The sequence below is a fragment of the Solea solea genome, chromosome 9 (assembly GCF_958295425.1).
Source record: "Solea solea chromosome 9, fSolSol10.1, whole genome shotgun sequence".
Taxonomy (NCBI): domain Eukaryota; kingdom Metazoa; phylum Chordata; class Actinopteri; order Pleuronectiformes; family Soleidae; genus Solea; species Solea solea.
In genome coordinates, this window is record NC_081142.1 from 24,778,525 (window position 1) to 24,802,836 (window position 24,312).

At 43.3% G+C, this 24,312-nt stretch overlaps 1 protein-coding gene across 18 annotated transcripts in view; it reads right to left on the bottom strand.

Annotated features, from left to right (window-relative positions):
- Nucleotides 1-10,850: 10,850 nt before the first annotated feature.
- Nucleotides 10,851-24,312, bottom strand: part of mast2 (microtubule associated serine/threonine kinase 2) — a 135,982-nt gene continuing 122,520 nt past the window's right edge. For 11 of the 18 annotated variants that reach the window (XM_058637610.1, XM_058637608.1, XM_058637611.1 and 8 more), the window contains 20 exons: nucleotides 23,872-24,004; nucleotides 23,710-23,777; nucleotides 23,368-23,471; nucleotides 23,021-23,229; nucleotides 22,805-22,943; nucleotides 22,579-22,711; nucleotides 22,140-22,305; nucleotides 20,729-20,830; nucleotides 20,476-20,598; nucleotides 20,288-20,397; nucleotides 19,523-19,677; nucleotides 19,225-19,367; nucleotides 18,911-19,084; nucleotides 18,114-18,350; nucleotides 17,689-17,915; nucleotides 16,794-16,916; nucleotides 15,572-15,708; nucleotides 15,293-15,483; nucleotides 14,521-15,074; nucleotides 10,851-13,719 (listed from right to left, as the gene is read on the bottom strand). In XM_058637610.1, the coding sequence (XP_058493593.1) occupies nucleotides 12,145-13,719; nucleotides 14,521-15,074; nucleotides 15,293-15,483; nucleotides 15,572-15,708; nucleotides 16,794-16,916; nucleotides 17,689-17,915; nucleotides 18,114-18,350; nucleotides 18,911-19,084; nucleotides 19,225-19,367; nucleotides 19,523-19,677; nucleotides 20,288-20,397; nucleotides 20,476-20,598; nucleotides 20,729-20,830; nucleotides 22,140-22,305; nucleotides 22,579-22,711; nucleotides 22,805-22,943; nucleotides 23,021-23,229; nucleotides 23,368-23,471; nucleotides 23,710-23,777; nucleotides 23,872-24,004 (4,803 nt within the window). In that variant the 3' untranslated portion in view covers nucleotides 10,851-12,144. The remainder of the gene's footprint in view (nucleotides 13,720-14,520; nucleotides 15,075-15,292; nucleotides 15,484-15,571; nucleotides 15,709-16,793; nucleotides 16,917-17,688; nucleotides 17,916-18,113; nucleotides 18,351-18,910; nucleotides 19,085-19,224; nucleotides 19,368-19,522; nucleotides 19,678-20,287; nucleotides 20,398-20,475; nucleotides 20,599-20,728; nucleotides 20,831-22,139; nucleotides 22,306-22,578; nucleotides 22,712-22,804; nucleotides 22,944-23,020; nucleotides 23,230-23,367; nucleotides 23,472-23,709; nucleotides 23,778-23,871; nucleotides 24,005-24,312) is intronic. The other 7 variants (XM_058637620.1, XM_058637622.1, XM_058637606.1 and 4 more) reach the window with 3 other exon arrangements.

The window sequence follows — 24,312 nt, forward strand, 5'->3', positions numbered from 1 at the left end:
AGTAGTAGTAGAATTAGTAGTAGTAACAAAAAAGAAAAACAATCACATCTCCTTTGTGAAGCTGCTCTTAATCAGACACAGAGATTTACCACAACCACAATATTCTCTGCAAACAATAACTGGTGCACAGCGACATCTTCAGGCCAAAGTCAGGAAATACACATGGAATCTAAAACTAGAACACCGTCGTGGTGGTAGTAGTAGTAAAAGTAGTAAAAGAAGTAGTAGTATTAGTAAAAGTAGTAAAAGTAGTAGTAGTAGTGGTGATAATATTGGTAAAAGTAGTAGTGGTAGTAGTAGTAGAAGTAAAAGTAGTAGTAGTAGTAGTGGTAGTAGTGGTAATAGTAGTAGTATTAGTAAAAGTAGTAAAAGTAGTAGTAGTGGTAGTAGTAGTAGTAGTAGTAGTAATAGTAGTAGTAGTAGTAGTAGTAGAAGCAGTAAAAGTAGCAGTAGTAGTAGTAGTAAAAGTAGTAGTAGTAGTAGTAGAAGTAATAGTAGTAGTGGTAATAGAAGTAGTAAAAGTAGTAGTGGTAGTAGTAGTAGAAGTAGTAGTGGTAGTGGTAGTAGTAGTAAAAGTAGTAGTGGTAGTAGAATTAGTAGCAGTAGTAGTAAACGTAGTAGTAGTAAAAGTAGCAGTGGTAGTAGTAGTAGTAGTAGTAGTAATAGCAGTAGTAGTAGTAGTAGAAGTAGTAAAAGTAGCAGTAGTAGTAGTAGTAAAAGTAGTAGTAGTAGTAGAAGTAGTAAAAGTAGTAGTAGTAGTAGTAGTAGAAGTAGTAAAAGTAGTAGTAGTGTGGTAGAAGTAGTAAAAGTAGTAGTAGTAGTGGTGGTAGTAGTAGTGATAGTGGTAATAGTAGTAGTGGTAATAGAAGTAGTAAAAGTAGTAGTAGTAGAAGTAGTAAAAGTAGTAGTGGTAGTAGTAGTAGTAGTGCTAGTAGTAGTAGTGGTAGTGGTAGTAGTAATATTAGTAGTAGTAGTAGTAAAATTAGTAGTGGTAGTAGTAGTAGTAGAATTAGTAGTAGTAGTAGTAAACGTAGTAGAAGTAAAAGTAGCAGTGGTGGTAGTAGTAGTAGTAGAATTAGTAGTAGCAGTAGTAGTAGTAGTAAACGTAGTAGTAGTAAAAATAGCAGTGGTAGTAGTAGTAGTAGTAGTAGTGGTGGTGGTGGTAGTAGTAGTAGTAGTAGTAGAATTAGTAGTAGTAGTGGTGGTAGTAGTAGTGGTAGTAGTAGTCGTAAAAGTAGTAGTGATAGTAGTAGTCGTAGAATTAGTAGTAGTAGTAAAAGAAGTAGTAGTAGAATTAGTAGTAGTAGTATTAAAAGTAGTAGTACTAGTAGTAGTAGTGGTAATAGTAGTAGTAGTAGAATTAGTAGTAGTAGTAGTAGTAGTAGTAAACGTAGTAGTAGTAAAAATAGCAGTGGTAGTAGTAGTAGTAGTAGTAGTAGTAGTGGTGGTAGTAGTAGTAGTAGTAGTAGAATTAGTAGTAGTAGTGGTGGTAGTAGTAGTCGTAAAAGTAGTAGTGATAGTAGTAGTCGTAGAATTAGTAGTAGTAGTAAAAGAAGTAGTAGTAGAATTACTAGTAGTAGTATTAAAAGTAGTAATAGTAGTAGTAGTAGTGGTAATAGTAGTAGTAGTAGTAGTATTAAAAGTAGTAGTAGCAGTAGTAGAAGTACTAATTACTAATTGACTAGTAATTCTGAATTAGTCAGACCCTTTGCCAGACCTCAGTCTTAAGGGGGCAGAATTATTAACGTACAGTATGTATATGTTTTATAATCCTATACTGTATTGGTGTAATCATCACGTTTAACATAACCAACAGCAATATGAGCAGGTGTAGCCTACAACCAGTGCGTCATTTGTAAATCCTAAGGTGCCGGAACACAAAGTACTGTACTGTACACATGACAGTGCAGGGATGATGAAACGGACACAGGGGCTGAATAACAACAACACACCTGCCCACCTACAGTGCTGTGGGACTTCAAATAAATATATAATAAAATAATATCCATGGTATAAATGTTATGACAATCATTTACAATTATTAAATGCCCACATCACCACTAGTGGGACCATAGGCGTCAGATACACTGAGGACATGTCCCCAACACTATTTATGATCAACAATTTTGTCCCCTCCCCTAAAAATGGTTTATCAATTTATCACAAGAACTAGCGGAAATAATGTACTTACTAGAAATACCACAGTGGTATATAATTCATTTGCGTATAATTTCAATAATCAAAGCACAAAGTGAAAATAAATAGATGTGTCATGTAAATACAGGGGAAATTGAATCCGCTCTTGAAATGACAGAAATTACAGCCCCTTTTATTTTTTTCATTTATAAAAACTGTTAAATTCATTAATGCATTAACATATGTATATCAAATCATTTCACTTCTCTCTTCTCGCACACCACGGCGCTCATGTGGACAGAACGCAGTTCAGTTACGAAGAAGTTTCTTCGTATCATCAACGCATTTTTTAAAAAAAAGAACTGAGGCATTGATAGCATCCAGGTCAAGGATATTACAAAACACTGCCACTGGTCATCCACATGTGTTTTTAAAGTCATTTTTTTAAAGAGATTTGTGCCTTGTGGGGGGGCACAAGCATCTTTGGGGGCGGGCCTGGCCCCCTATGGCCCGCCCATAGCGACAGGTGTGCAGTACTTTCTTACCAAGGGTACATAGTCGACTTTAAAAGAGCTGAATTTGCTAAACTCAAAAGTGAAGTGTTCTTTCCCGGTACTAAAATATCACTTTTTGTGTAATTGACATGTACTAGGACTGTTAAATAAAGTCATGCATATTTTCCTATAAATACAGTACTTTCTTACCAAATATGTATTAGTAAAGTACCCGTACTAATAGGATAGGAAGTTTCAAAGCTATTATTCAGTATGGTATGGTAAAAATATCCTCTTTAGGAAGTTATTACCCCACATGTACATGATACTTACTAATAAACACCACAATACGTACATGTATATACCATAGAAATGGCAACCTTAATGAAAATGTATGAAGTACTAACTGAGATTAAAAACAACTCAAAACACACATAAATAAAAGAAATAAAACACATACCGACCGTGTGCCCTGTCAGCCAGGTGCCAAAATAAATCACCATAAGTGCTTGAGACATTTGCAGCTTAATTAGCACCACGTTTTTTTTCTTACTTCCGGTATTTTAGCCTTTCAAAATAAAAGCATCACTTTTGCACAGATGACCTACCACAATACAAGTAAGACAACATGTATTGTACATGTACATGTACATTGAAGGTTTTAATGTACTTACTAAGTTATAACATAGTACTTACTATCCTTTCTGTATGGGTACTTTCTTAATACATAGATTGTATTACCAACTAGTTTCCTAGTATGTTTCCATGTACTTACTAGGTAATAACTTAGAAATGACAAAGTTATTTTGGAACATTCCTATTAACTATGTTTTGTTACAATCTAGTTTCTTAGTAAATACCATGTAATTAGCAGACTGTAAATAAAGAGCTCTTGAGCTGCTCACCAGTTATAAGTACCTGGGATTCATTACTGATGGGGAGCTATGATTCAAAGTGCATGTAAGAAATTTGGTTTCTAAATGAAAGGTGAAGCTTGGTTTCTTTTACAGAAACAAATCATTGTTCTCAGTTTCTCCCTCAGAGCTAGGAAGCTTCTGATATCAGCGACCTTCTTACCTCTCCTGGATTATGGCGATGTTGTGTGTATGTGTGCTTCTAACAGCTGCCTACAGTCTAACACTGTGCTCTGAGGTTTATCACTGACTGTAGCCACAAACCAGGACCAGACCAGACTATATATACAAATATGTATATATATATACAGCCCATATATGGGCTGCCTATTTAACCTAGGTCGTACAAATGTATATTGTTTAATAATCTTGTTAAAATTAAAACCTATAATGATAGATTTCTGTTATTTTTATGTAAATGCCACACTAAGGGGTTTTAGCATTTCTCCCTCACATTATCCTCCAACCCTTTTTTTAAATTTTTTTTCTTATTTTCCTTTTTTGGATTTATGTAATTTCTTCATCACTCATGTAATTTAACTGCAGAGAAGCACACACCATTCATTGTTGTACAGGCGACATTTCACATCCAGGCCACTAGGTGGCGCATTGCACTCGGGTAGAGAATAGCATTGCTGACACGCACAGAGGAAGAATAAATCCTCCTGCGTGAAGGTAACACCAGCTCGACGTGTGTGTCTTTGTTATTTTCACTATAGGAAAAATAACTTGCTGCTTTTCCTGACTGCCCAGTCAGAGGGGTAACACATTGTGTGGGTCTGGATGATGGTCAATGACCCAACGAATGACCTAATGTTACTAATAATAACAACAACAACACAATAAGGTCCAGCAAGCCCATCCTAGCTTTGAAAAGGTAAAACTGTAAGAAAGTTAGGAGCAGAAAGAGTCACATTCTTCAACCTTTTGACAAACAATCTAAGAAATTACCATCAGGACAATTTAATTATTGGTGAGGACTTTAACTGTACTGAAGTGAGGAACCCCACCCACTATCATCCCAAACCCTTAACAGTACACTGTCACAGCTGGACTTACTAGACTCATGGAGGATTAAACATCCTCAGTCTCAGAGTAAGCGACAACATGGTGAGCGCCGCCAGGCTAGATTTGATCCTCATGGTTTCACTGACCACCATCTTGTCACTTCAGTCATAGTCATTTTCACCAAGAGTAAGGCTAAAGTCACACTGGTCATTTAATAACAGGCTCCTGCTCCAGGTTGCTACCTCAGCTGTCATATAGGGGAAGAGTTCTGGTCGCCAATAACTTGGTCGCCTCGGCACTCTGGCACAAACTGATTGCTCTGACGGCACCAACAGGCCGGATCGAAGAAGTCCAGAGATCCGTTGTGGATTTTTTTTGGTCAGGGAAGCACTGGGTCCAAGCAGCTGTCCTCTACCTGCCCATTGCCGAAGGTGGTCAAGGGCTGATAAACTTAAAGTCCAGGGTTGCCTCCTGGAGGGCTTGCCTACGACAATCACCTTTTCCTTCTACAGCCTATGGAAGTGGACCTCACCGGACTGACGCCCTTCTACACCTCGGTACTACAGACATGGCAGATGTTTCACATATCGAGGAAAACCAACGGGACTCTGGGCTGGTTGTTGTTTGAGGAACCTCTGTTCTTCAACAGCTTTATAAAGACCAGAACGCTGCAGTCTGCCAGTCTCCGAATCAGGCTCACGGAAGCTGGATGCACGAAGCTCGGACACCTAATGAGAATGACGGCAACATCCATCACGTCCTTCAGAGACAACAGCAACATAACGTCCCTCAGGCTGATCAGCAGGATGGTGAAGACCTCCTTCACCATCCTTGTGTCGCTCTGCCACATCACCTGAGAGAGTTTGCAGAAAACCGCACCTTATGTGTCCAGTGGAGTGAGGGGTCAGAATACGGCTTCCCTTCAATAACAATCACCCCAGGAGTGGGGGCAGTGGCAGGAGGGAGGACATCAGCTGCTGTCTTTCACCACCTCACATCAGGAGAAAAATGCTATACCAAATCTGCATCTGAACTCTCTGGCAGGGGTACAGGAGTGGAGGTGGGCTGAGGTCTTTGGCCCAGAGGCTTCCCCAAAAGGCAGCTGGCGGTCCCTGTACAAGCTGCCTGTTGAAAAATGGACAGCAGACCTCCAGTGGAGGATTGTGCATTTGTGCTCCAGAATGCAGGCAGTGTAGAGCCTGTAGAGGTTCTCAAAGGACTGTTGAGAGAGCGGGACCCAATTATCCCAGAAAGCAGCATTGGGTGGTGTTGGAATCAGGCGATGCGACCCCTGACCTCAGGAGTCGATTGGCAGGAGAGCGAGGAGCTTCGGTGAGAGATGGGAGCGGTCGCTGCGAGGAAAGCTAACAGAGCTCCATTTTAAAGCCGCTTATTTTTCAGAGCTCAGCAGCCCCCGCGGCGCTGCACAGATTAGTCATTACACCCCCCTGTAAATGCACTGCAGGTCCCACTGAAGCTGTCTTTCAAGACCATTAAGACTCCTGCAGATCTCCTGCAGAGAGCGGCGGAGACAGGGGACACACACTCAGCAGCTGCTTGGCCCATTTGAAGCCCCATTAGAGAGCACAGCGCTGCAACACCACTGCTTCACTGAGTGGATGGAGCCACTTTACTGATAATACACAGAACTGCAGGGGGAAAATGAGTTTACAGACAATTTAGTGTCACTTTTCTGCTCAGCCACTCTCTGGAAGGACACCAGGACGTGATGAGAACAAATGAGTGAGAAGCAAATTCTGGCATGAGCCACAGAGGAGAGAAGATTCAATTAAATTCAATTCAATTGTATCTGTATAGTGCCAAATCATAACATACATTATCTCAAGACACTGTACATAGACAACATCAAGGAGAGCAGAGAAACACAACAGTTCACACAATGAGCAAACACTAGGCATCAGTGGAGAGAAAAAACTCCCTCTTAACAGGAAGAAATCTCTGCCAGAACCAGGCTCAGAGATGGGACAGAGGAGAGGTGGGGGACAGAAAGGGGGGGAGAGAAAGGACAAGAGGGAGATGAGGTAGAGACAGAAGAGAGAGAGCCCAGGAGCAGATACACAACAACTGTAATATCGACTTTTAATTATAGCACAATAATAATGGTGATGATATGTATGATAGCAATAGCCTCGAAAACTGGATCTGGATCCTGCAACCTGCAAGATGAGGATACAGAGAGAGAGAGGGAAGGAAGGAAAGACACAAACTAGGGAGAGAAAGAGACAAGGTTAATGACATATAAAAAGTCATAATCATACCCTGGGTGTGAATGTGCGTGCACCACAGGAAAATCCCCCAGCAGTCTAGGTCTGTAGCAGCATAACTAAGAGATGATCCAGGTTTCCCTGAACCAGCTCTAACTATAAGCTTTATTAAAAAAGGAAAGTTTTAGGTCTCACTTTAAATACAGAGAGAGGCTCCGCCTCCCGAACTGTCATTGGAAGCTGGTTCCACAGGAGAGGAGGAGCCTGGTAACTGAAGGCTCCGCCTCCCATTCTGCTCTTACAGACTCTGGGAACCACAAGTAAGCCTGTATTTTGTGACCTAAGTGGTCTGTTAGGGTGATAAGGTAAGACTAGGTCTTTCAGGTATGAAGGGGCCTGACCATTAAGTGCTTTGTACGTGAGGAAGAGGATTTTAAATTGAATTCTAAACTGTGGGTGGAGCCAGTGTAGAGAAGCTAACACTGGAGTTATATGGTCTCTCTTTCTAGTTCCTGTCAGAACTCGTGCTGCAGCATTTTGAATGAACTGAAGGGTTCAGACTTGTTGGAACATCCTGATAATAAGGAGTTACAGTAATCTAATCTAGATGTAACAAAAGCATGAACTAGTTTTTCAGCATCCTGTAAAGACAGAATGTTTCTAATGTTCATAATGTTCCGCAGGTGGAAGAAGGCTGTTCTGGAACTGAGTTTTAGGTGTGAATCAAATGACATTTCCTGGTCAAAAGTAACTCCAAGGTTCCTCACAGTGGAACTGGAAGCCAAGGTGATGTCATCTAAAGTGACAATGTGATCAGAAAGTGTCTCTGAGACATTAAGTCCTGGAGTTGAACAACCTGATTTATTTCATCCGGCCTCATTGATAAATATAGCTGTGTGTCATCTGCATAACAGTGAAAGTGTCAGTGTTGAGTTCTGTGAACACACTCATTTACTAATCACAAAAAACTAATTCATGTAAATGCCATATATTATTTAACTGCTACTGCCCCAGTCACATATTCATTTGTACAATAAACTATTTGCATATTTTTCAATTACATAAATACCTAATAAAGTTTCTTTTATCTCGCTATTAGACACTTTCCGAATGGAGCATGAAGTTGTGTTGTTTTCTAAGCAGCTCACTCTGCCACACCAAAGTCCATTGAGAAAATTAGTTATTTTAAATCCCAGCACACAGGAGTGGTTGATGCACTGCTGCCTCCATCAGTAAGTGAATAAATGACTTATTTTGTGAAGTCTAGTGTTTCGAAAAGTTTAGTTTGGATAAACCTAAACGAGCCAGCAGCTCCTGTGTCCCTGTGGGGTCAAATCACTGATTTCTCTATGGACTTTGGTTTCTGTTGGAAAAGTCTGGCTAAAATCTTTGTCTCTGTGTCCTCACTGGCAGCCATGTTTCCAGTGAGAGACATGTGTCCCTCAAAGCCCAGTCACAGCTGACGTCAATAATCACATTTATATCATATATATGTGTATGTATAATTATATATATATATATATATATATATGTACATATATGTATGTACAGACACAGAGCTGTGTCTGTGCAGCAGCTAACAGCATGTAGCCACTCATCAGTTATTGTTTATGACTTCATGTGAGTCCAGCAGCAAGAAAATCTCCACCCAAAACTCCACCTTCATGTAAAAAGCATGCCATAAAAGACGATAACACACACACACACACACACACACACACACAAGCCATCTGTAATGATAAAAAAACTTTATTATTGTTGTAAGGTAAGATTGACAACAACATGCTTTTACCACAATAATAATAATAAAAAAAAGATATTGCACTGGTTTTTACTCGAGCAATGTTCTGTCCTCTCTCTTAACGCGTCTCTCAAGCTTCGACAGCGCACAGCTGAATCCTCCTCTTCATCACACTCGTGTCACACACAACCACACACATTAGAAATACTGCCATCGTCTGCAAGAGTCAATGATGTTTGCCTCCGAGCTTCTTCAAACACAGACACAAGTTTAACGCACTGAACACGGAACCTCATGTCATGCGTGTGTGTGTGTGTGTGTGTGTGTTTAAATCATCTATGAGCCTCAGAGTCACACATGTACGGAGGCCCGGGAGCAACAAACACACAACTCACTCAGTGTGAGCACAGACGGAGACGTTCACCAACCTTTTCATTGAATGGTGGGAGGGATTTAATCTGAATTATTATGACTCTTGAGTGAAGTTGCACGCCTTCCTTCAGACCAGAAGAAGGAGGGGCTAATAACGGTGTGGTGTTTCTACGATGAAGAGCTTCTCGAGCTGTCAAAGCCTCCAAAAAGACTCACAGGAAGCTCACTCTTCTCCTCCATCGCTCATTAGAAACATCTGAGTAGATTTTGCCTATTTAAATCCTAAATTTGATGCGTTTTATACTATAATAGTAATAATACGTGGTTTTCAAGTTCAAATTGAATGAACCTGTGGCGTGCGTGTCTGCTGTAGAGGCAGAGAGGTGCATGATGGGTAGAGCAGGGACAGAGGAGCCTGAGGGATGCTGGGTAGTGTTGGTTTTGGCCAACCTGACCTTGTGTGTGTGTGTGTGGTGAACAGACTCAGAGCCTGAGATGAATGACTCCACCAGGGAAAGTGACACTGGCCTCACTCTCCACCAGAGGCTGCACCAACATCATCTTTACACACAGGAGAAGGTGCATGTGTGTGTGTGTGTGATGGTGATGGTCCTCATTTAAACACAAACATTCAGTCCTAATTCAAAGGTTTAAATTTGAGGCACAAATAACTAGTTTCTTAACATTAAACCAGTCGCATCTGCGTTAAATTAGCTCTGTACTGCAACAGTTCTTTTCCAGCATCTTATGTTTTATCCAATCATGAGACAGAACTCCACAAAGAGGCGGGGCTCTATGCTCCTCACAGAGAGAACAGGGAAGACGGGAAAAGAAGGTGGATTTGACATATTCCAGAGTGAAACACATCAGTGTGATTCACAGAATGAGATGTTTATGGGCCAGTGCTCATCAGGCCACTGGGAACGTTGAGAACTCGTCACCTCCATCACACTCAGCGTGCGCTACGAGGAGCGATGGATCCACAGCTCAACAACATGTGACTGAACGAGCGAGAGTTTCATCAGCACAGAATCAGACGTGTGCTCATGGATCCGTCCATGCTCACACTCAAATGGGATGTTTTGGCCTCTTTGGTTTGTGAGCAGTGAGACTAAAGTGAACCATGTATCTCGTTTCTGTGGTTTGAGCTCACTAAGAGGCAAAATGACACGCACATGACGCACACACACACGCACACCTGTCAACACACTTCTGCTCTGCTACAGAACACACACACACACACACACACACAAGAGTTGAGGTGATCATGACATAATATGTGCACTGAATGTTCCTCAGTTTTAAAATGACCTCCATTACAGGCGTCGTCACACGAGACACAAACACGCGGAGGCGTAAACACACGCGGAGGCGTAAACACACGCGGAGGCGTAAACACGCGGAGGCGTAAACACACGCGGAGGCGTAAACACACGCGGAGGCGTAAACACGCGGAGGCGTAAACACACGCGGAGGCGTAAACACGCGGAGGCGTAAACACGCGGAGGCGTAAACACGCGGAGCCTGTCAGACGACCACTGACTGCGACAGGCAACAAATGAAAGGAAAAAGAACATGTAAACATAGCACAGTCAGTGTCACCGTAACAGTGTCCTTTACATGAAAGTGGAATCAGTGAGCATCACACTGAGGGAGGTGGAGGTCAGCACACGACTGACAGAGGAGCACGACTCAGACCAAGCAACAAAAAACACAAACAAACTATTACTTTAAAACACAGAGTCGGAATAAAGGACGTCGGGGGGGAGGCGAGAAGAACAGGACAGAAAAAACAGCACAAACTGACTTCATGACTTCACTGCATTTTGTTTTTACCTCCTAAAGCAACAGCAGAACTGAGCTTCAACCAGAACACGACAGACAGTCGTTTCCTTATAGTGATTACTTGTCTTTTTTTTTTTTACCTTTAATCAGACTAAATTAAAGACTCTCTCTCTCTCTCTCTCTCTCTCTCTCTCCGTATAAAACCGATGCACAACACATCTTTAAATATCCTTATATGTATTTACATGACCAGGCTCCCTCACACAAACACAGAGTTGCACGATTAAGCCTGATTTATACTCCGTCGTCATAGTAACCACACACCTCCAGCTGACTCTTTCAGCTCCTTTTGTATGACCCTGATCTTTAATTATTTAAATCTTTCCTCTTAATTATTGAAGTAGATATAACTGAGGCAGAAGTGTGGATTAATGCAGAGTCCGAGTTTAAACCAGGCTTAAGATGACAGAGATGAAACAACGACACAGACGGTTATAATAAAATGAGTCGGGGTCAGAAATAAAAGAGGTGGTGGTCCCACTTTGAATCTTCACTACAGCTCAGGCCATCGTTTCACTTTCATAATGTAGAAGTTTATGATAAAAACACATACTCACGCTAATGCTAATATGCAACTGAATATAAAATTGAGCTAGTTTAGCTTTTAGCATTTGGAGGGGAAAAAAACCTGCTATGGCTAAAGGTTAAGAGTTGGAGTGGAAAAACATCTAAAAGCTCCACGTTCATGAGTTGCGATGTTTTTGCTGACGTATTTAAATATTGAAGAAGCCGATTGAAGTTCAGTTTTTGGTGACGCAAAGTTAAATTATTCAAATTTTAGCATAAAGTTATTGATTTGTTTCATTTGTCTTGGGAAACTTTTCCTAATACTTTAGACAAAGTTGGTGTTTCCCAGATATCTACATGTGGGAGAGAACACACACTTAGGTGTGACGGTGCACATCACGTCTGCTGCCACTGTTCCATTTTCCACCAAATACTTTCAGAAAAGTCTGCATCCATCACATACTCTATGTGCCTGGTCAGGGCCTGATAGCACTTTTCACTTCTCTATCAAACTCTAGTCTAATCTAATCTAATCCGACAGCAACATTTACAGGAAACTCTTCAAACCTGCAGAGTCGGAGCATCGGGGACTGAAGCGACGCGAGAATTCCATTTGGTCTATTTAGCTTGTTGCTGCATTTAGCGTGAAAGCAGAAATCAAAGTGTGAGGACACCAAAATAAAAACATGAAGCTGGAATGAAAGTATGGATTAGCACGTCTGTCTCTGCCTCCGACAGCTCCGCCCCTCTCTCTCTCTGCTCCGTTCTTCTCCAACTTAAAATCTCTTGTTAGTGTGAAGTTGTGATGAAGTCGTTTCATTCCCACAATGCAGTATGAGTGAGTTAACCTCAAGCCAGCACTGGGGGAGGGTGGTGTGATCTGTACATTTTCTCTTTTGCTGCTACGTCTTTTTGCTGGCGGTCACTTTGTCGTGTTGAGAGGACGCGGCGGTGGCGCTGGCGGTGGCGGTGGCAGTTGACGTCTGGGGTTCGGACCTCTTGCGCTGTGGCTCGGCTGTTGCAGAAGTGGCAGAGCTCTCGATCACGGTGGACTGAGCCGCCGCCGCCGCCGCTGCTGCTGCTGCTGCTGCTGCAGCTGCTGAGGTGGCAGCGTCCCCACTGCTTGCAGGTGCCGTTGCGGGTCTTTCTTGGACGTCTTTGCAGGTCGGCCGTGCTGGAGCTGTGCAGTCTACTTGGGCAGAGGGTTTGGCTGAACTTTGCGACGTGGTCGGTGAGGAAACTCGCTGAGTTGGAGAGAGGCGGGGCGACTGAGGGTGTTTGGAGGAGAACGACAGCATGTCATTTGGTGGGACGACTTCAGCGATGCCGCATCTGGATGCGTTCTGGTCCTTCTGGCTCTTGTCTGCAGCTGTGCTAAGTTTGACAGGACCAAGAACGCTCTTAGCTACTATCGCCAACTGAGACACCACTTTGTCCATGCTACTCTCGGGGGGAGGAACCGGGAAGCTTGAAGTGGAATTGGGGCTGGAGGTGGATGACACTGAAGTAGTCAGACCTGCAGCGGCAGCAGCTGCACATAGTCTGCGGTTGTCGGCCTCCTTCTTCTCTTTGGGGACGCCTGGAGAGGAGCAGGAGGCGCGGGGAGTCTCTTGGCTCTCAGTGGTTTGGCAATCTGTTGTGCTCGTGCTTGTTCTGCAGTCTGTGGTGTTAGTGGTTGTTCTGTAGTCAGGAGTGCTGGGAGTGATGGTGGTAGATGGGATTGGGGTCTTTGGGCTGTCCAGGGTTCGGTCTTCAGTCCTGGACTCTGAGGGGACAGTTTTCGTACGGAGAATCTTTGAGTCTTGTGGAGGAGTGGGCTTGAGGAAAGTGTCCTTGCTGACTGAGATGAATGCACTGCCTGGAGTAGGGAAGAGAAGCGGGCCCTGAGTGGGTTTAGTGGTGCCGCTTAGGTCCAGAACTTTCCTCTCCCGTCTTTCACCATCTTCTGAGGAAGAAGCAGGGGAGGAGGTGCTGTGACCACACTTGGTCTCTGCGAGGGAGGGGAGGGTGTGCAAGGGAGTGGGCCTACCCGTCTGTGAGGGACCTGTGTGGGTGAATGTAGCGTGTGGGGTGCAGGGGGAGAGACAGAGGGATGGTAGTGTTCCTCCAGGACCTGTTCGCACAGTGGTGGGCCTCAGGAGGGGAGGAGGGGTAAAGGTCGTCCCCCTGCGCCCATCCTGGCTGTCCTCTGAGCCTTCATCCGTCTCATCCTCAGAGGAGTCCACCTCGTGTATGGCATCTTGCTTCTGCAGTGATTCCCGCCGCTCGGCCCTGTCCTGCCGGATGGCTGACAGCTTATCTTTCAGTTTGCTCTTCCCGGGGGCCAGGCCCAGCGAGCCGGACACGGACATCAGGGAACTGTCTCCCTCCTGACGCCCTAACTTCCTAGATGAGGAGGAGGAAGAGGAGTGCTTCTGCAGGCAGCCCTTCTCCACGCCCCGTCCTGCTGAGGACAGCACGCCCTCGCTGGCGGACTCCTGAAGGTCAGTGAGGAAGAAGAGGAAATGAGTTTGTTCACAGTGTTAAGTAACTGATTCATAAAGCACACGATGGTGTATATAAAGAGATCATCTAGGGCTTTTTAAAAGTGTGGTTGTATGAGGCACTGACTCAGTCTTCTCTGCGTGTGTCAGCTTGAGACACTGATGCTCACTGGCATTAAAAACACGGCTGTCAGTACGGACACAAGGGAAAACAGACTTATGCGTCTTCACTAAGGGTTCACATCATGACACGTACACATGCTTATGTCTACGACTTCTTAAGAATATTATGCTTGTGTATAGAAGCTTTCGCTTCTTTTTCCAAAAGTTGAAAGTTGGAATTTTTTAAATTGCTCACTCTCCTACACCAAAGTCCACAGAAAATATCAGCATGTTTATAACTTGCTTGTCTTTTTCTTCTTTGTGTCACTGAAGTAAATCTGAACACATGATTTCAAACACTTAACTAAAACAAAAAAAACCTAAAGGTTGTCTAACAGCGAGATTAATTGGCAGAATAGGATAAATTATCATATATTATAAAGTTAGTCTTTAGTAAAGTGTTTTTTCTTCATGTTTCCAGTGAGAGCGAGCTTTCATCCCACAGGCTGGTTCACATGGAGCCGAGTCAGGGCCGACTCTGGTGTCAGTATCTCATACAATTACACACAAATAAAAACATGAAACTTGTCTTAGACATAAGACATGCACTGAATAAATGAACTGACCATTTCTTTATTTTATCTGCATAAACGATCAATCAATAAAGAGTCTGCTGTGTGATGAAACTCGTACCTGCAGGCTCTGTAGACTTGGGTCCCGCTGGAGAATCTCCTTCTTGAACTCTGAATGTGAGATGTCCAGACTGTGTTTCCGACTTCCCACAGCTGCTCCCGCCGCCAGCTTCTTCTCCCCCACTGCCGCCACTCCGGCGGGAGACGAGGGGGTGTTAGAGAGGGAGGAGGCCAGCTTCTCAGCCGACTGCACCCTCTTGAGTAGTGGAGAGCGCGGAGGCTCTGCACTCTTGGGTCGGGATATCTGCCTCACCAGGGGAGGGGAGGAGTGGAGCTTCACAGGGAAGGACTGGCCCACAGCCGGCTGTCCCAGAGCGTGGCTCGGCAGCGGGGAAGGCGAGCGCTGTGGCGAGCTGCTCTGAGGCGTGGGCGACGGTGTGCGCGCCAGAGGGGAGAGGGGGATGTTGCCGGCAGACTTGCGTCGGGGTGAACGGTATTGGCGCTGGAGCTTGGGGGCGAGGCCGTGCAGAGAGCTGGGCCGGATGTGGCCAGAGCTCGCCGGGGAGTTTGGGACGCTGGAGCTCGGGGAGCTGCTCTGGGACGAGTTTCCTGCACCTGTATTTATAGAGATGATGCATTAAACATTAATCAACCATTCATATTCATATTGTCTTTCTCTCTGAATGTTAAAATAATGACCAAATGATGTAAAATACATCCTTCACAACATTAATTGGTTATCACTTGAACTGTTTTTAGTTGTTGCTACTGTTAGCTTCAGGATTTAGAGCTGGGATTACACAGGCACATGTCTGCCTGGGTCGCTCACGCACCTGAGAGGGTGGAGTCAGGCGTGGACCTGTAGCCCTGTGTGGGGCTTCTCGGTGACAGGTTGTGCGTTGGTGAGCCAGGGCCGCTCTCCCCAGAGGACAGGGAGCGATTCAGAGACGACAGACTGCGGCTGGTGTGCAGGAGCGACGCCTGCTTGGTGATCTTCCTGAACAGAGACGTTCTCTTCTTACTGCTAAACAAAAACAACACACACAGAATGATCAGTCCAGGAGTCCACGCGCGCAGGCTTGACATAAAGTCATGTCGGACATGTGCTTCACCTGTCCTGACTCTCCTTGGTCTTGGTCTTCTTGTTGCGCCTCGCCATTTTAGATTTGTGGCTGGTCTTTCGGGCGGGTCCGATTTTGATGGACGTGTTTTCAAACGGAGTGGCACAGATGGACACTTTAGGGCCACTCTGAGGAACAACACAAACCACACTGGAGATGAAGATTCACTTCAAGTGTTTCATGAACACTTCCTCTCACTGAAGACATGATAAACTCCATGACTACGTTAGTCTTTACAATATCTGAGGGAAGAGTTCGCCAAGGCTTTTTCTTTTACATCACTGCACGCAGGAAGTTGTTGATCTACTGATTTACCCAAGTGACACAAACTTGCCAAACAAAGCAGAAGACCAGTAGCTCTTGTGTCCCCTGGAGCTAAACGTGCTAATTCTATCCACAGACTTTGTAAACTTCTCACTCTCCTGCTGCACCACTTTTTCAGTTGTGGTCAGAAAATGCAGTCTAATGATCATATTTTTAAGATATTGTAGAGACAAGGAAATCAATAACCCCTATTAGGGGAAAATTAGGGGAACAAAATACCTTGAAAAAAGTCAAACTATCTTAAGTATTTTCAGCCTTAATAAGAAAAAAAGTAAAAAAAAATGATTAGATAAATACACCGAAATCAAGTCAATTGCACTAGTACATATTTTCATTTTTTGCAGTGTAACACTCAAACTACCAGGATTCTAGAAAGGTCATAGCTGTGATTTTGTCCATTCTTACATGTTTTACACATTATTTTAAAAACCAACACTTAAATCTAGAAAGAAATCCACCTGGAATGTTAGAACAGATTCTAATAAACATTAAACTTTTTATTTTAAATTACAGTATGTGTGATTAATGTTGATTGTTAATTTATTTAAAACATTAAAATAGACAAAACAACCACTCTAGTAGTTAAGTTAGTGTTGTTTTTTTAGATTAACATTTTTGTTCATTTGGCAGTTTTCAGACATGTGCCCAGCACTGACTGTGTCACTACATCACACAATCACAGTTCAAGAAAGCTCAAGTATCACTTTACGGTTTGTCCTTTTTTTATTTTCACTTTCCACTTTTTTTTATGTCCTTCAGCAAAGAAGTTAAAGAAGTTGAATAAGGTTTGTAGTTGTTGGATTTTTCACAGGTATATGAGGGAAACCTTGGTGAACACGGAGCCTTTGAATTATTCATGTGTTAAAGTGGAGCTGAGTGAGCCGAGTACCTTCAGGATGAGCTCCACCACCTCAGTGTGAACCAGACCATGGACTGCCTCTCCATTGACATGTGTGATGAGGTCTCCCTCCCTCAGCCCCGCCTCATGGGCTGGACCCCCATCCTCCAGATGCTGTGAGAGAGAGAGAGAGAGCGAGCTCCGGGTTATAAGGATGTTGTTTTGTTACTTACTGCCTTCTTCTGTCAACAGCAAGAATCCCATCTCACAGGAACCACACAGTCACAATTGTACAAAGAGTATTTTGGATCAAAAAACTGTATTAATGTAGTTATTATAGTAATCCTCCTCTCATGGGTTGTGATGCTCATTGACGTCCACCACTAATGACTGCCAGAAGTAAATTCAAGTCACAGTCAGACATAAATATACTTTTATTGCTAAATGAAGGATATTTAACATTGACAAGGCAGAAATAAAATAGACATTATCTGAAATTAAAGTGTATTTGAAGATCATAAACAGTAGATTACATGTTATTTTAGAGCGTGTGTTGTCTCAAAACGTCTCAAAAGAAAACGTTTCATTATTCCAGAGAACCAACCTGTGTGCAGCTCTATATCTCTTATATTGACCCAGTTACTTCAAGCTTGATTCACATCATGATACCGAACGATATAAATAAAAGTCAATTATCTTTAAATCCTTGGTTACAAAGCAGCATCTTAGTCTCTATTTTACATCCAGCCTGGTGTGTGGTTCCCTGACAGTAGAACATTCTACCAAACTCTATCAGAACAGATGGATCCAAGTCATTCAAGAACCTTCTGAAGGCCAAAAAACGTCATTCTTATACGTGCTGTAACTCTTGAGTGATTATGGATCAGTGCAGAGAACGTTGTTTCTGTTATTGAATATTGTGTATGAGCTGTGACTGTGTGCTTACCCAGACCATGTGATGTACAGTGTAGATGTCAGTGTCTCCCATGTACACTCGGATTGCTCTCAGAGTGAAGCCGTATTTCTTGCCCGCTCTGTGGATGATGATGGCAGGCTTGACGTTGCTCACGGCCGGGGACAGGTCCCGGCTCGGAGAGGAGTCTCGGGACGACGGATTGGACGACAGTGAGTGTGGTGACATTGGGCTGGCCAGCGGGGAGGCTCCGTGGTGGTCTAATGACAGCAATACAGGTTTTAGTAGGGGAGGTTTTTAGACTCTAAAAAGTGCAGAATTAGCGTCACAGTTTCAAGCATCGGACAAAGTGTCACTGGGTACGTAACAAAAAAAAGAATGAAGGTTAGGAAGCACCATTTTTTTTTTTTTTATTCATCCTGTGTGAGTAGCTCATGCGACAGTAGTGACTCACTGACCTGCAGGGATCATCAGTGACAGCGTGGTGGCCGACGCAGACTTGATGACCTTGTTGATTGGCCGAGAGCTCGGCGTTGTGGAGTGTTTGTCTGAATCTCCAGACAGCAGGCGATGGCGAGCTCTGCGTGCTGCCAGGTCACTGATGGCTTTTGGGGTGGATGGAGACTCACTGTCTGCCGCACTTCTAACAGCTCCATTACTGCCATTCCCTTTCTGACCGTGGTCACTGGTGGTGGCTGTGTTGGCAGAAGAAGATGGAGAAGTGAAGGCGAGGGCACTTCCTCTCAACACAGTGGTGCAGTTCTTTAGAAAACCTCAGACTTTAAAACACTGAATTCATGTGGAGCTGGATTTATTTAGGTGTCAGTAGCTCCTTATTAAATCTATATTTGCTGTTCTGTTCCACTAAACAACATTATAGAGAATAAAAACAATAACATGTGACAACAGTTGGTATTTAAATTGTAATGCCATTTTCCTGCCTGCACTTTTTTACTTTTACTTAAAGTAAAAGTAAAACTCTAAACGTATCCAAAGTTTACGCACATGAAAAGTCATTTGTTATTAAATATAATAATAATAATATAATAATTAAAAGTATAAATTAGAGGATGAGGTTTGAGAATTGTGACGTTTCTCTTTCTCTCGAGGTACGGTGATGAAAAAGCATAGATAAGACATGATGACGTCCATCAGAACCAGATTCACTCACTTAATCGATCAGATTTGTCATGTGTTATTGTCCCTGTGTGTGTCTCTGTAGTGTGTGTGTGTGTGTGTGTGCGACTGTACTGACGTGTGAGGGTGCTCTTGCTCAGCTGACTGCAGGTGGAGGTCGGGGTGGTGGGAGACTCGTCCAGCTTCAGCTCTCTCTCCAGTGGCAGCTCTGGAATGGTGAGGGGCAGCTCGTCGCTCCTTGGACCCCTCACTACACTGGGACCCAGCAGGCTGGGACTCTTACGACTTCCTGCTGCAACCGAGGAGGGAAGAGATGGGCGGAGTTAGGAGCTACACTTACATCATGAACATCTGATGACAGCAAAGAGTCTCAACATCTTTCTTTTATTCTGTCCAGTGTTTCTGGGCTGAGGTGGATGTTGTTGCTTTTACCTTGGCCTCCTTCCTCCTCAGCGGAGATGGCAAAGCGGGGCATCTCAATGATGGCGGAGCAGCAGCGCCTCCGGACGGTCAGCGGTGGGCTGGAGTCACTCTCCGTGTGCGACGACTCCGAAACAGACAGACGCTTCCTGAGGCTGGGGAGAAGTGAGCGGGTGCAAAGATCACACATTCATGTCAAACTGCAAAATACATTCAACAACAACGGAAATAAAAACAAGCACAGTCAGGTGCTGTGAATAAATGCATAACTTATGATTCTAAAAGTCCATGGTGAAGGTGAAGAACTCACATCTCTGGAGATCCCACCAGCCAGGATCGATCTCTGGACTTGAGTCCACTCAGGCTGTCGATGCGATCGCCTCCCTCTTCACTGAGGCTGCGTTTGGTGGGAGGAGGAGTCCTCTTCTCCTCGTGCAGAGACAGACGCTCCATGCTGCTGTACACCTGCACAACATCATCCACACGTGACACAACCTTTAGTGCGTTTGTTTTAGAGACTTTCTCTTATTATTATATTATATTGTACTATATTATATTATATTATATGGATACTCTTATAATAAAGAACATATACAGTAAATAGAAAGCACAGAGAGTCTCCTCTCGATGTAGGGGGTGCCACAGAGGATCATGTGCCTTCGCCTTGTCCTCTCCTGTTACACCAACTGTCCTCCTTCTCAACATCCATGAAGCTTCTCTGTGGTCTTCCTCTTTTCTCCTCCCCCTCCAATATAATCACGATCTCTCCTCTGCACGTGACCAAACCATCTCAGCCTTGACTTGCTCTTTTCTAATCCTGTCCATCCTGGTCACTTCCTACAAAAACGTCAGTATCTTCAGCACTAAGAGTAATCCTCTAAAAAGATTGGGTTGGGGTTAGATTAGATTACTTGGCTTCTGAATCAATACATCTTCAAACTACAGGGTGAACAAAATGACCCGACAGCTATAATTCTTATTTTCTTATTATTAATTCTTTTCGGAGAGAGTTCTACAGGCTTGAATCGGTGTTTGTTGATGGGGTGAGTGAATGTGAATGAATACTTCCACGTACCTTGCTGAAACGAGGCGAGCAGGACGAGAACTGTCGGATCTCCACGTGCTCATCGTCGTTGGTGTCGTCTTCTTCCTCCGAGTCAAGGTGGTGGTACCGATCAGAACGAGCTGACGGCGACACAGCGATTAGATCAGTGGCGTTTCTAACAGTGTGAGTGGCAGCTGACAGCTAACTCGGATACATACTGTCAAAGTAGCTGGTGTCATCCTCTGACTCCAGCTGGGGGATGAACTCAGCCTTCTGTCTCAAAAGGCTGTTCCAGTCCAGGTCTGTGAAGAACAGGTGCTGCTTCACTTCAAAGGCACTTCCTGTGGAGACGGAGAATAAGGAACAGAGGGAGAGGAATCAATCAGACAGACAGACGGACGAGGATATATTTCAGTGAGATCTGACCATCAAACGGTTACGACTGTGCGTGTTTGTGTGTGCGCTTGTTACCTGTGCCCAGTCTCTCCAGTGGATTTTGCCTCAGCAGTTTGGAGATGAGGTCCTGGGCCTCCTGAGGCAGAGCTTCCTCTTCCTCTGGCCAGATAATTTCATCTAACACAAACACACGTTTCTGTGTCTCAGGTACAGTGTAACTACAAAGCTGCGGTTCTCTTACGGTACAGTTTTAAAGAGGTAGTGGAGTGTAGTTTTATGAGGCACGTACAGTCATGAAGGCCGGCTCTCAGTGACAACATCGCTGCCAGTGCAAATACAAGCCTCAACTAATGAAATCTTTAGCTCATGCACCAAAGTCCATAGAGAAAAGCAGCATTTCTGTCTGCTCTACTGCTCAGTTGGTAGGTTTGTGTGTCTTAGGGAAACTTGAATTAAGAACATACAAACAGTAATAAACATACAGTAACTTGAACTTACTGATAGAGGCAGCAATGGATCAACAACTATGTCACTTTAAATGTTGACAAACAAATGCAGCTCTGTCATAAAAACAAGCTTTCTATCAAAACTCAAAGGCTACTTGGTGACACACGTTTTTCTTACCAGTGTGCGTAAAAATGATCCCACGCTGGCATTTTAAGACTGATTTTAAAATGTTATTGTTTGCTTTTAAACCCTCAAATAGGCTGGCACCTCAGAATGTGGCTGCACATCAACTGCTCACTCAGGTCAAGTCACTCCATGTGTCACTTTCTCATACAATCACAATTTAACTGACAAATATCAGGAGGACAGAGGAAACTACTGCACCCACTGCTGAGGCCCTTGATTCTTTACCAGCACACTGCATCACTCAGGAGAGACAGAATCACATCAGGATCGATGCAGCTTTACGGACATTGATTTGACCTTTCATCAAAGGGAATGCAAAGAAGAGGAATTATGACTGATTTTATTCCCTGTACGTCAGATATGCAGAGATCAGGCTTGCTAATTCAGTGTCATCTTTTAAATAAAATTCGTTTTTATAGACTTGCTTTTATGTGATGCCGTCTTTTTATCCTTTTATCTCATTGTTTTTCCTTCTCTGCAAGCACCTTAAATCAATTTACCATGATATGTAAATATGACCATTATTTTTATTTGTTTTGTTTCTACTGTACATGTGTATGTACATGTGTATGTGAAAGCACTTTGTAAATTGCATATTTTTAAAGGTGCTATACAAATAAAGCTTTACTTACTTATATGTGCCTCTGCTGTAAGATCTCTATCACTTCAATACTGATGATAATGTTGGCTCTGCTGTCGGCAGCGTTCACAGTAAATGTTGTGACTGAGACGGGAAGAAGATTCTCTCTCTCCTTGTGTGTTTTTTTTTCCACACCCACAGTTCTCGTCTAACATAACACCCACATCCCTGTGTTCACATGTGTTTCTGCCACGTGCCACAGGATCAACTCACCACTGATGACCTGACCGAACAGTTCCTCGGGTGTGTCTCCAAAGAAAGGAGCGCAGCCCACTAGGAACTCGTACAGGATGACGCCCATCGCCCACCAGTCCACAGGCTTCCCGTAGCCCTGACGCAGAATCACCTCTGGAGCAATGTATTCTGGGGTACCACACACCTGAAGACGCACGTATGCCATGTTTCATTTGGTTATTCAGTTTTTAATGTAGCAATTTTCATTTTTACTTCTATTGGACAGGTAAAGGCTGGTCATACTCGACCTGTTTTAAATTATTTAATCATTTATTTTAATTTTTATCATTTGTTTGGCTGGTTATGTGACGTGAGGACCGGACAGATGAGAGAGAGAGAGAGAGAGAGAGAGAGAGAGAAAAAGCACAAAATCCAGACATGAACACCAGATTAAAAAAGTGAATGCACGAGTCATCACCTGTTTATCGAGGAACTCCCTGGTGTCTTTCTCAATGTGTCCTTCATACAAGTTCGTAGTCAGACTCATCAGTCCGATCTTTGAGAGACCAAAGTCAGTGAGCTTAATGTGTCCCATGGAGGTGATGAGAAGACTGCGGGAGAAGACGGGAAGGTTTACGACTCAAAACCCTGCTCCATTCTAAAATGGACTGCAAATGTGAAACGACTGCAAATGTGTGTCTTACTTGTCAGGTTTGAGGTCTCGGTGCACAATGCCATAGTTGTGCAGATACTCCAACGCTAACACAGTCTCTGCAAAGTACATACGAGCCATATCCACCGGCAAGGCCCCGATATTCTTCAGCAGCGTGGCACAGTCTCCGCCTGCGGACAACAGCCGCAACATTAGACAACGCGGGACGTCTAAACACACGACTCATGCCTGAGGACGGATGTCTTACCCTCCACATACTCCATCACCATGCAGAGGTGCCTCCTGGTCTCAAAAGAACAGAACATGGAGACAACAAACGGGTTCTCGGCAAACGTCAGGATGTCTCTCTCGACAAAGGCCTGCTGGATCTGGTTCCTCAGGATCAGATTCTGCTTGTTGATCTTCTTCATGGCGAAGCGCTGACGGGTCTCCTTGTGACGCACCAGAAACACAGCACTGCGACACAGGACGTTACACATTATTCCTACACTTAATTATTCAAATTCAATGTAGTGAAACGGAGGAGGTGTTATTTAAAATTGTGGCTGGTATCCATTCATTTAGAGAAAGAGGAGACCGTGTATGTTGTCGTACCCATAGGCGCCGTTACTGATGAGCTTGATGTTTTCAAAGTCTTCCTCTCTGGGTGTTTTGGTCTTAGTCTGTGGTGGAGCTGCAGGGACTGTGGTTCCTCGACTCTGAAACACACACAGCACACGGACGTTCAGTGACGGCATGGAAAAACAATAATGTTCTTAAATGAAACAGGTTATATAAAATGATAAGGTTTCATTGTACTGTTCCCCAGTGCACTGACAGGAAGTATTCTAATCTATTCTAAAATACTTAAATAAACTATCAACTATGATCAGTGACATCGTATAACAAGTATTTTAGAATAATTACTACAGGCACAGGTTCTGTTCATGTACTCACGTCCACACACTCATCAGTCTCTGGGGTCTCTGGGTTCCCACTATCATAACTGCTCAGCTGGGCCATTTCTAAGAGAACACATACCATGTTGATCAGTCACCAAGCAGCACCAGAAAGTGAAACATCAAGCTACAGCGCAGGTGCTGGTAAAGGTCTTATACCCCTCCAGGGGGTCCCTGGTGAGGCCCAGCTGGCTGATGATGTATCTTGGGATGTCGGACTTGATGCCCTGGCCCTCCTTGGCATGGCCCTCTGCTGCTTCCAACAAGTGGTAGAACTCCTCAGGATCAAACTCCTGCAGATTTGACACACAGAGAATGGATGAACATTTACAGAGAACAATATACATATATATATATATATTTATACATATATACATATATATATTTATACATATATATATATACATATATATATATATATATATATATATATGTATATATATATATATATATATATATATATATATATATATATACATATATATATATATATATATATATATGTATATATATATATATATATACATATATATATATATATACATATATATATATATATATATATATATATATATATATATATATATATATATATATATAT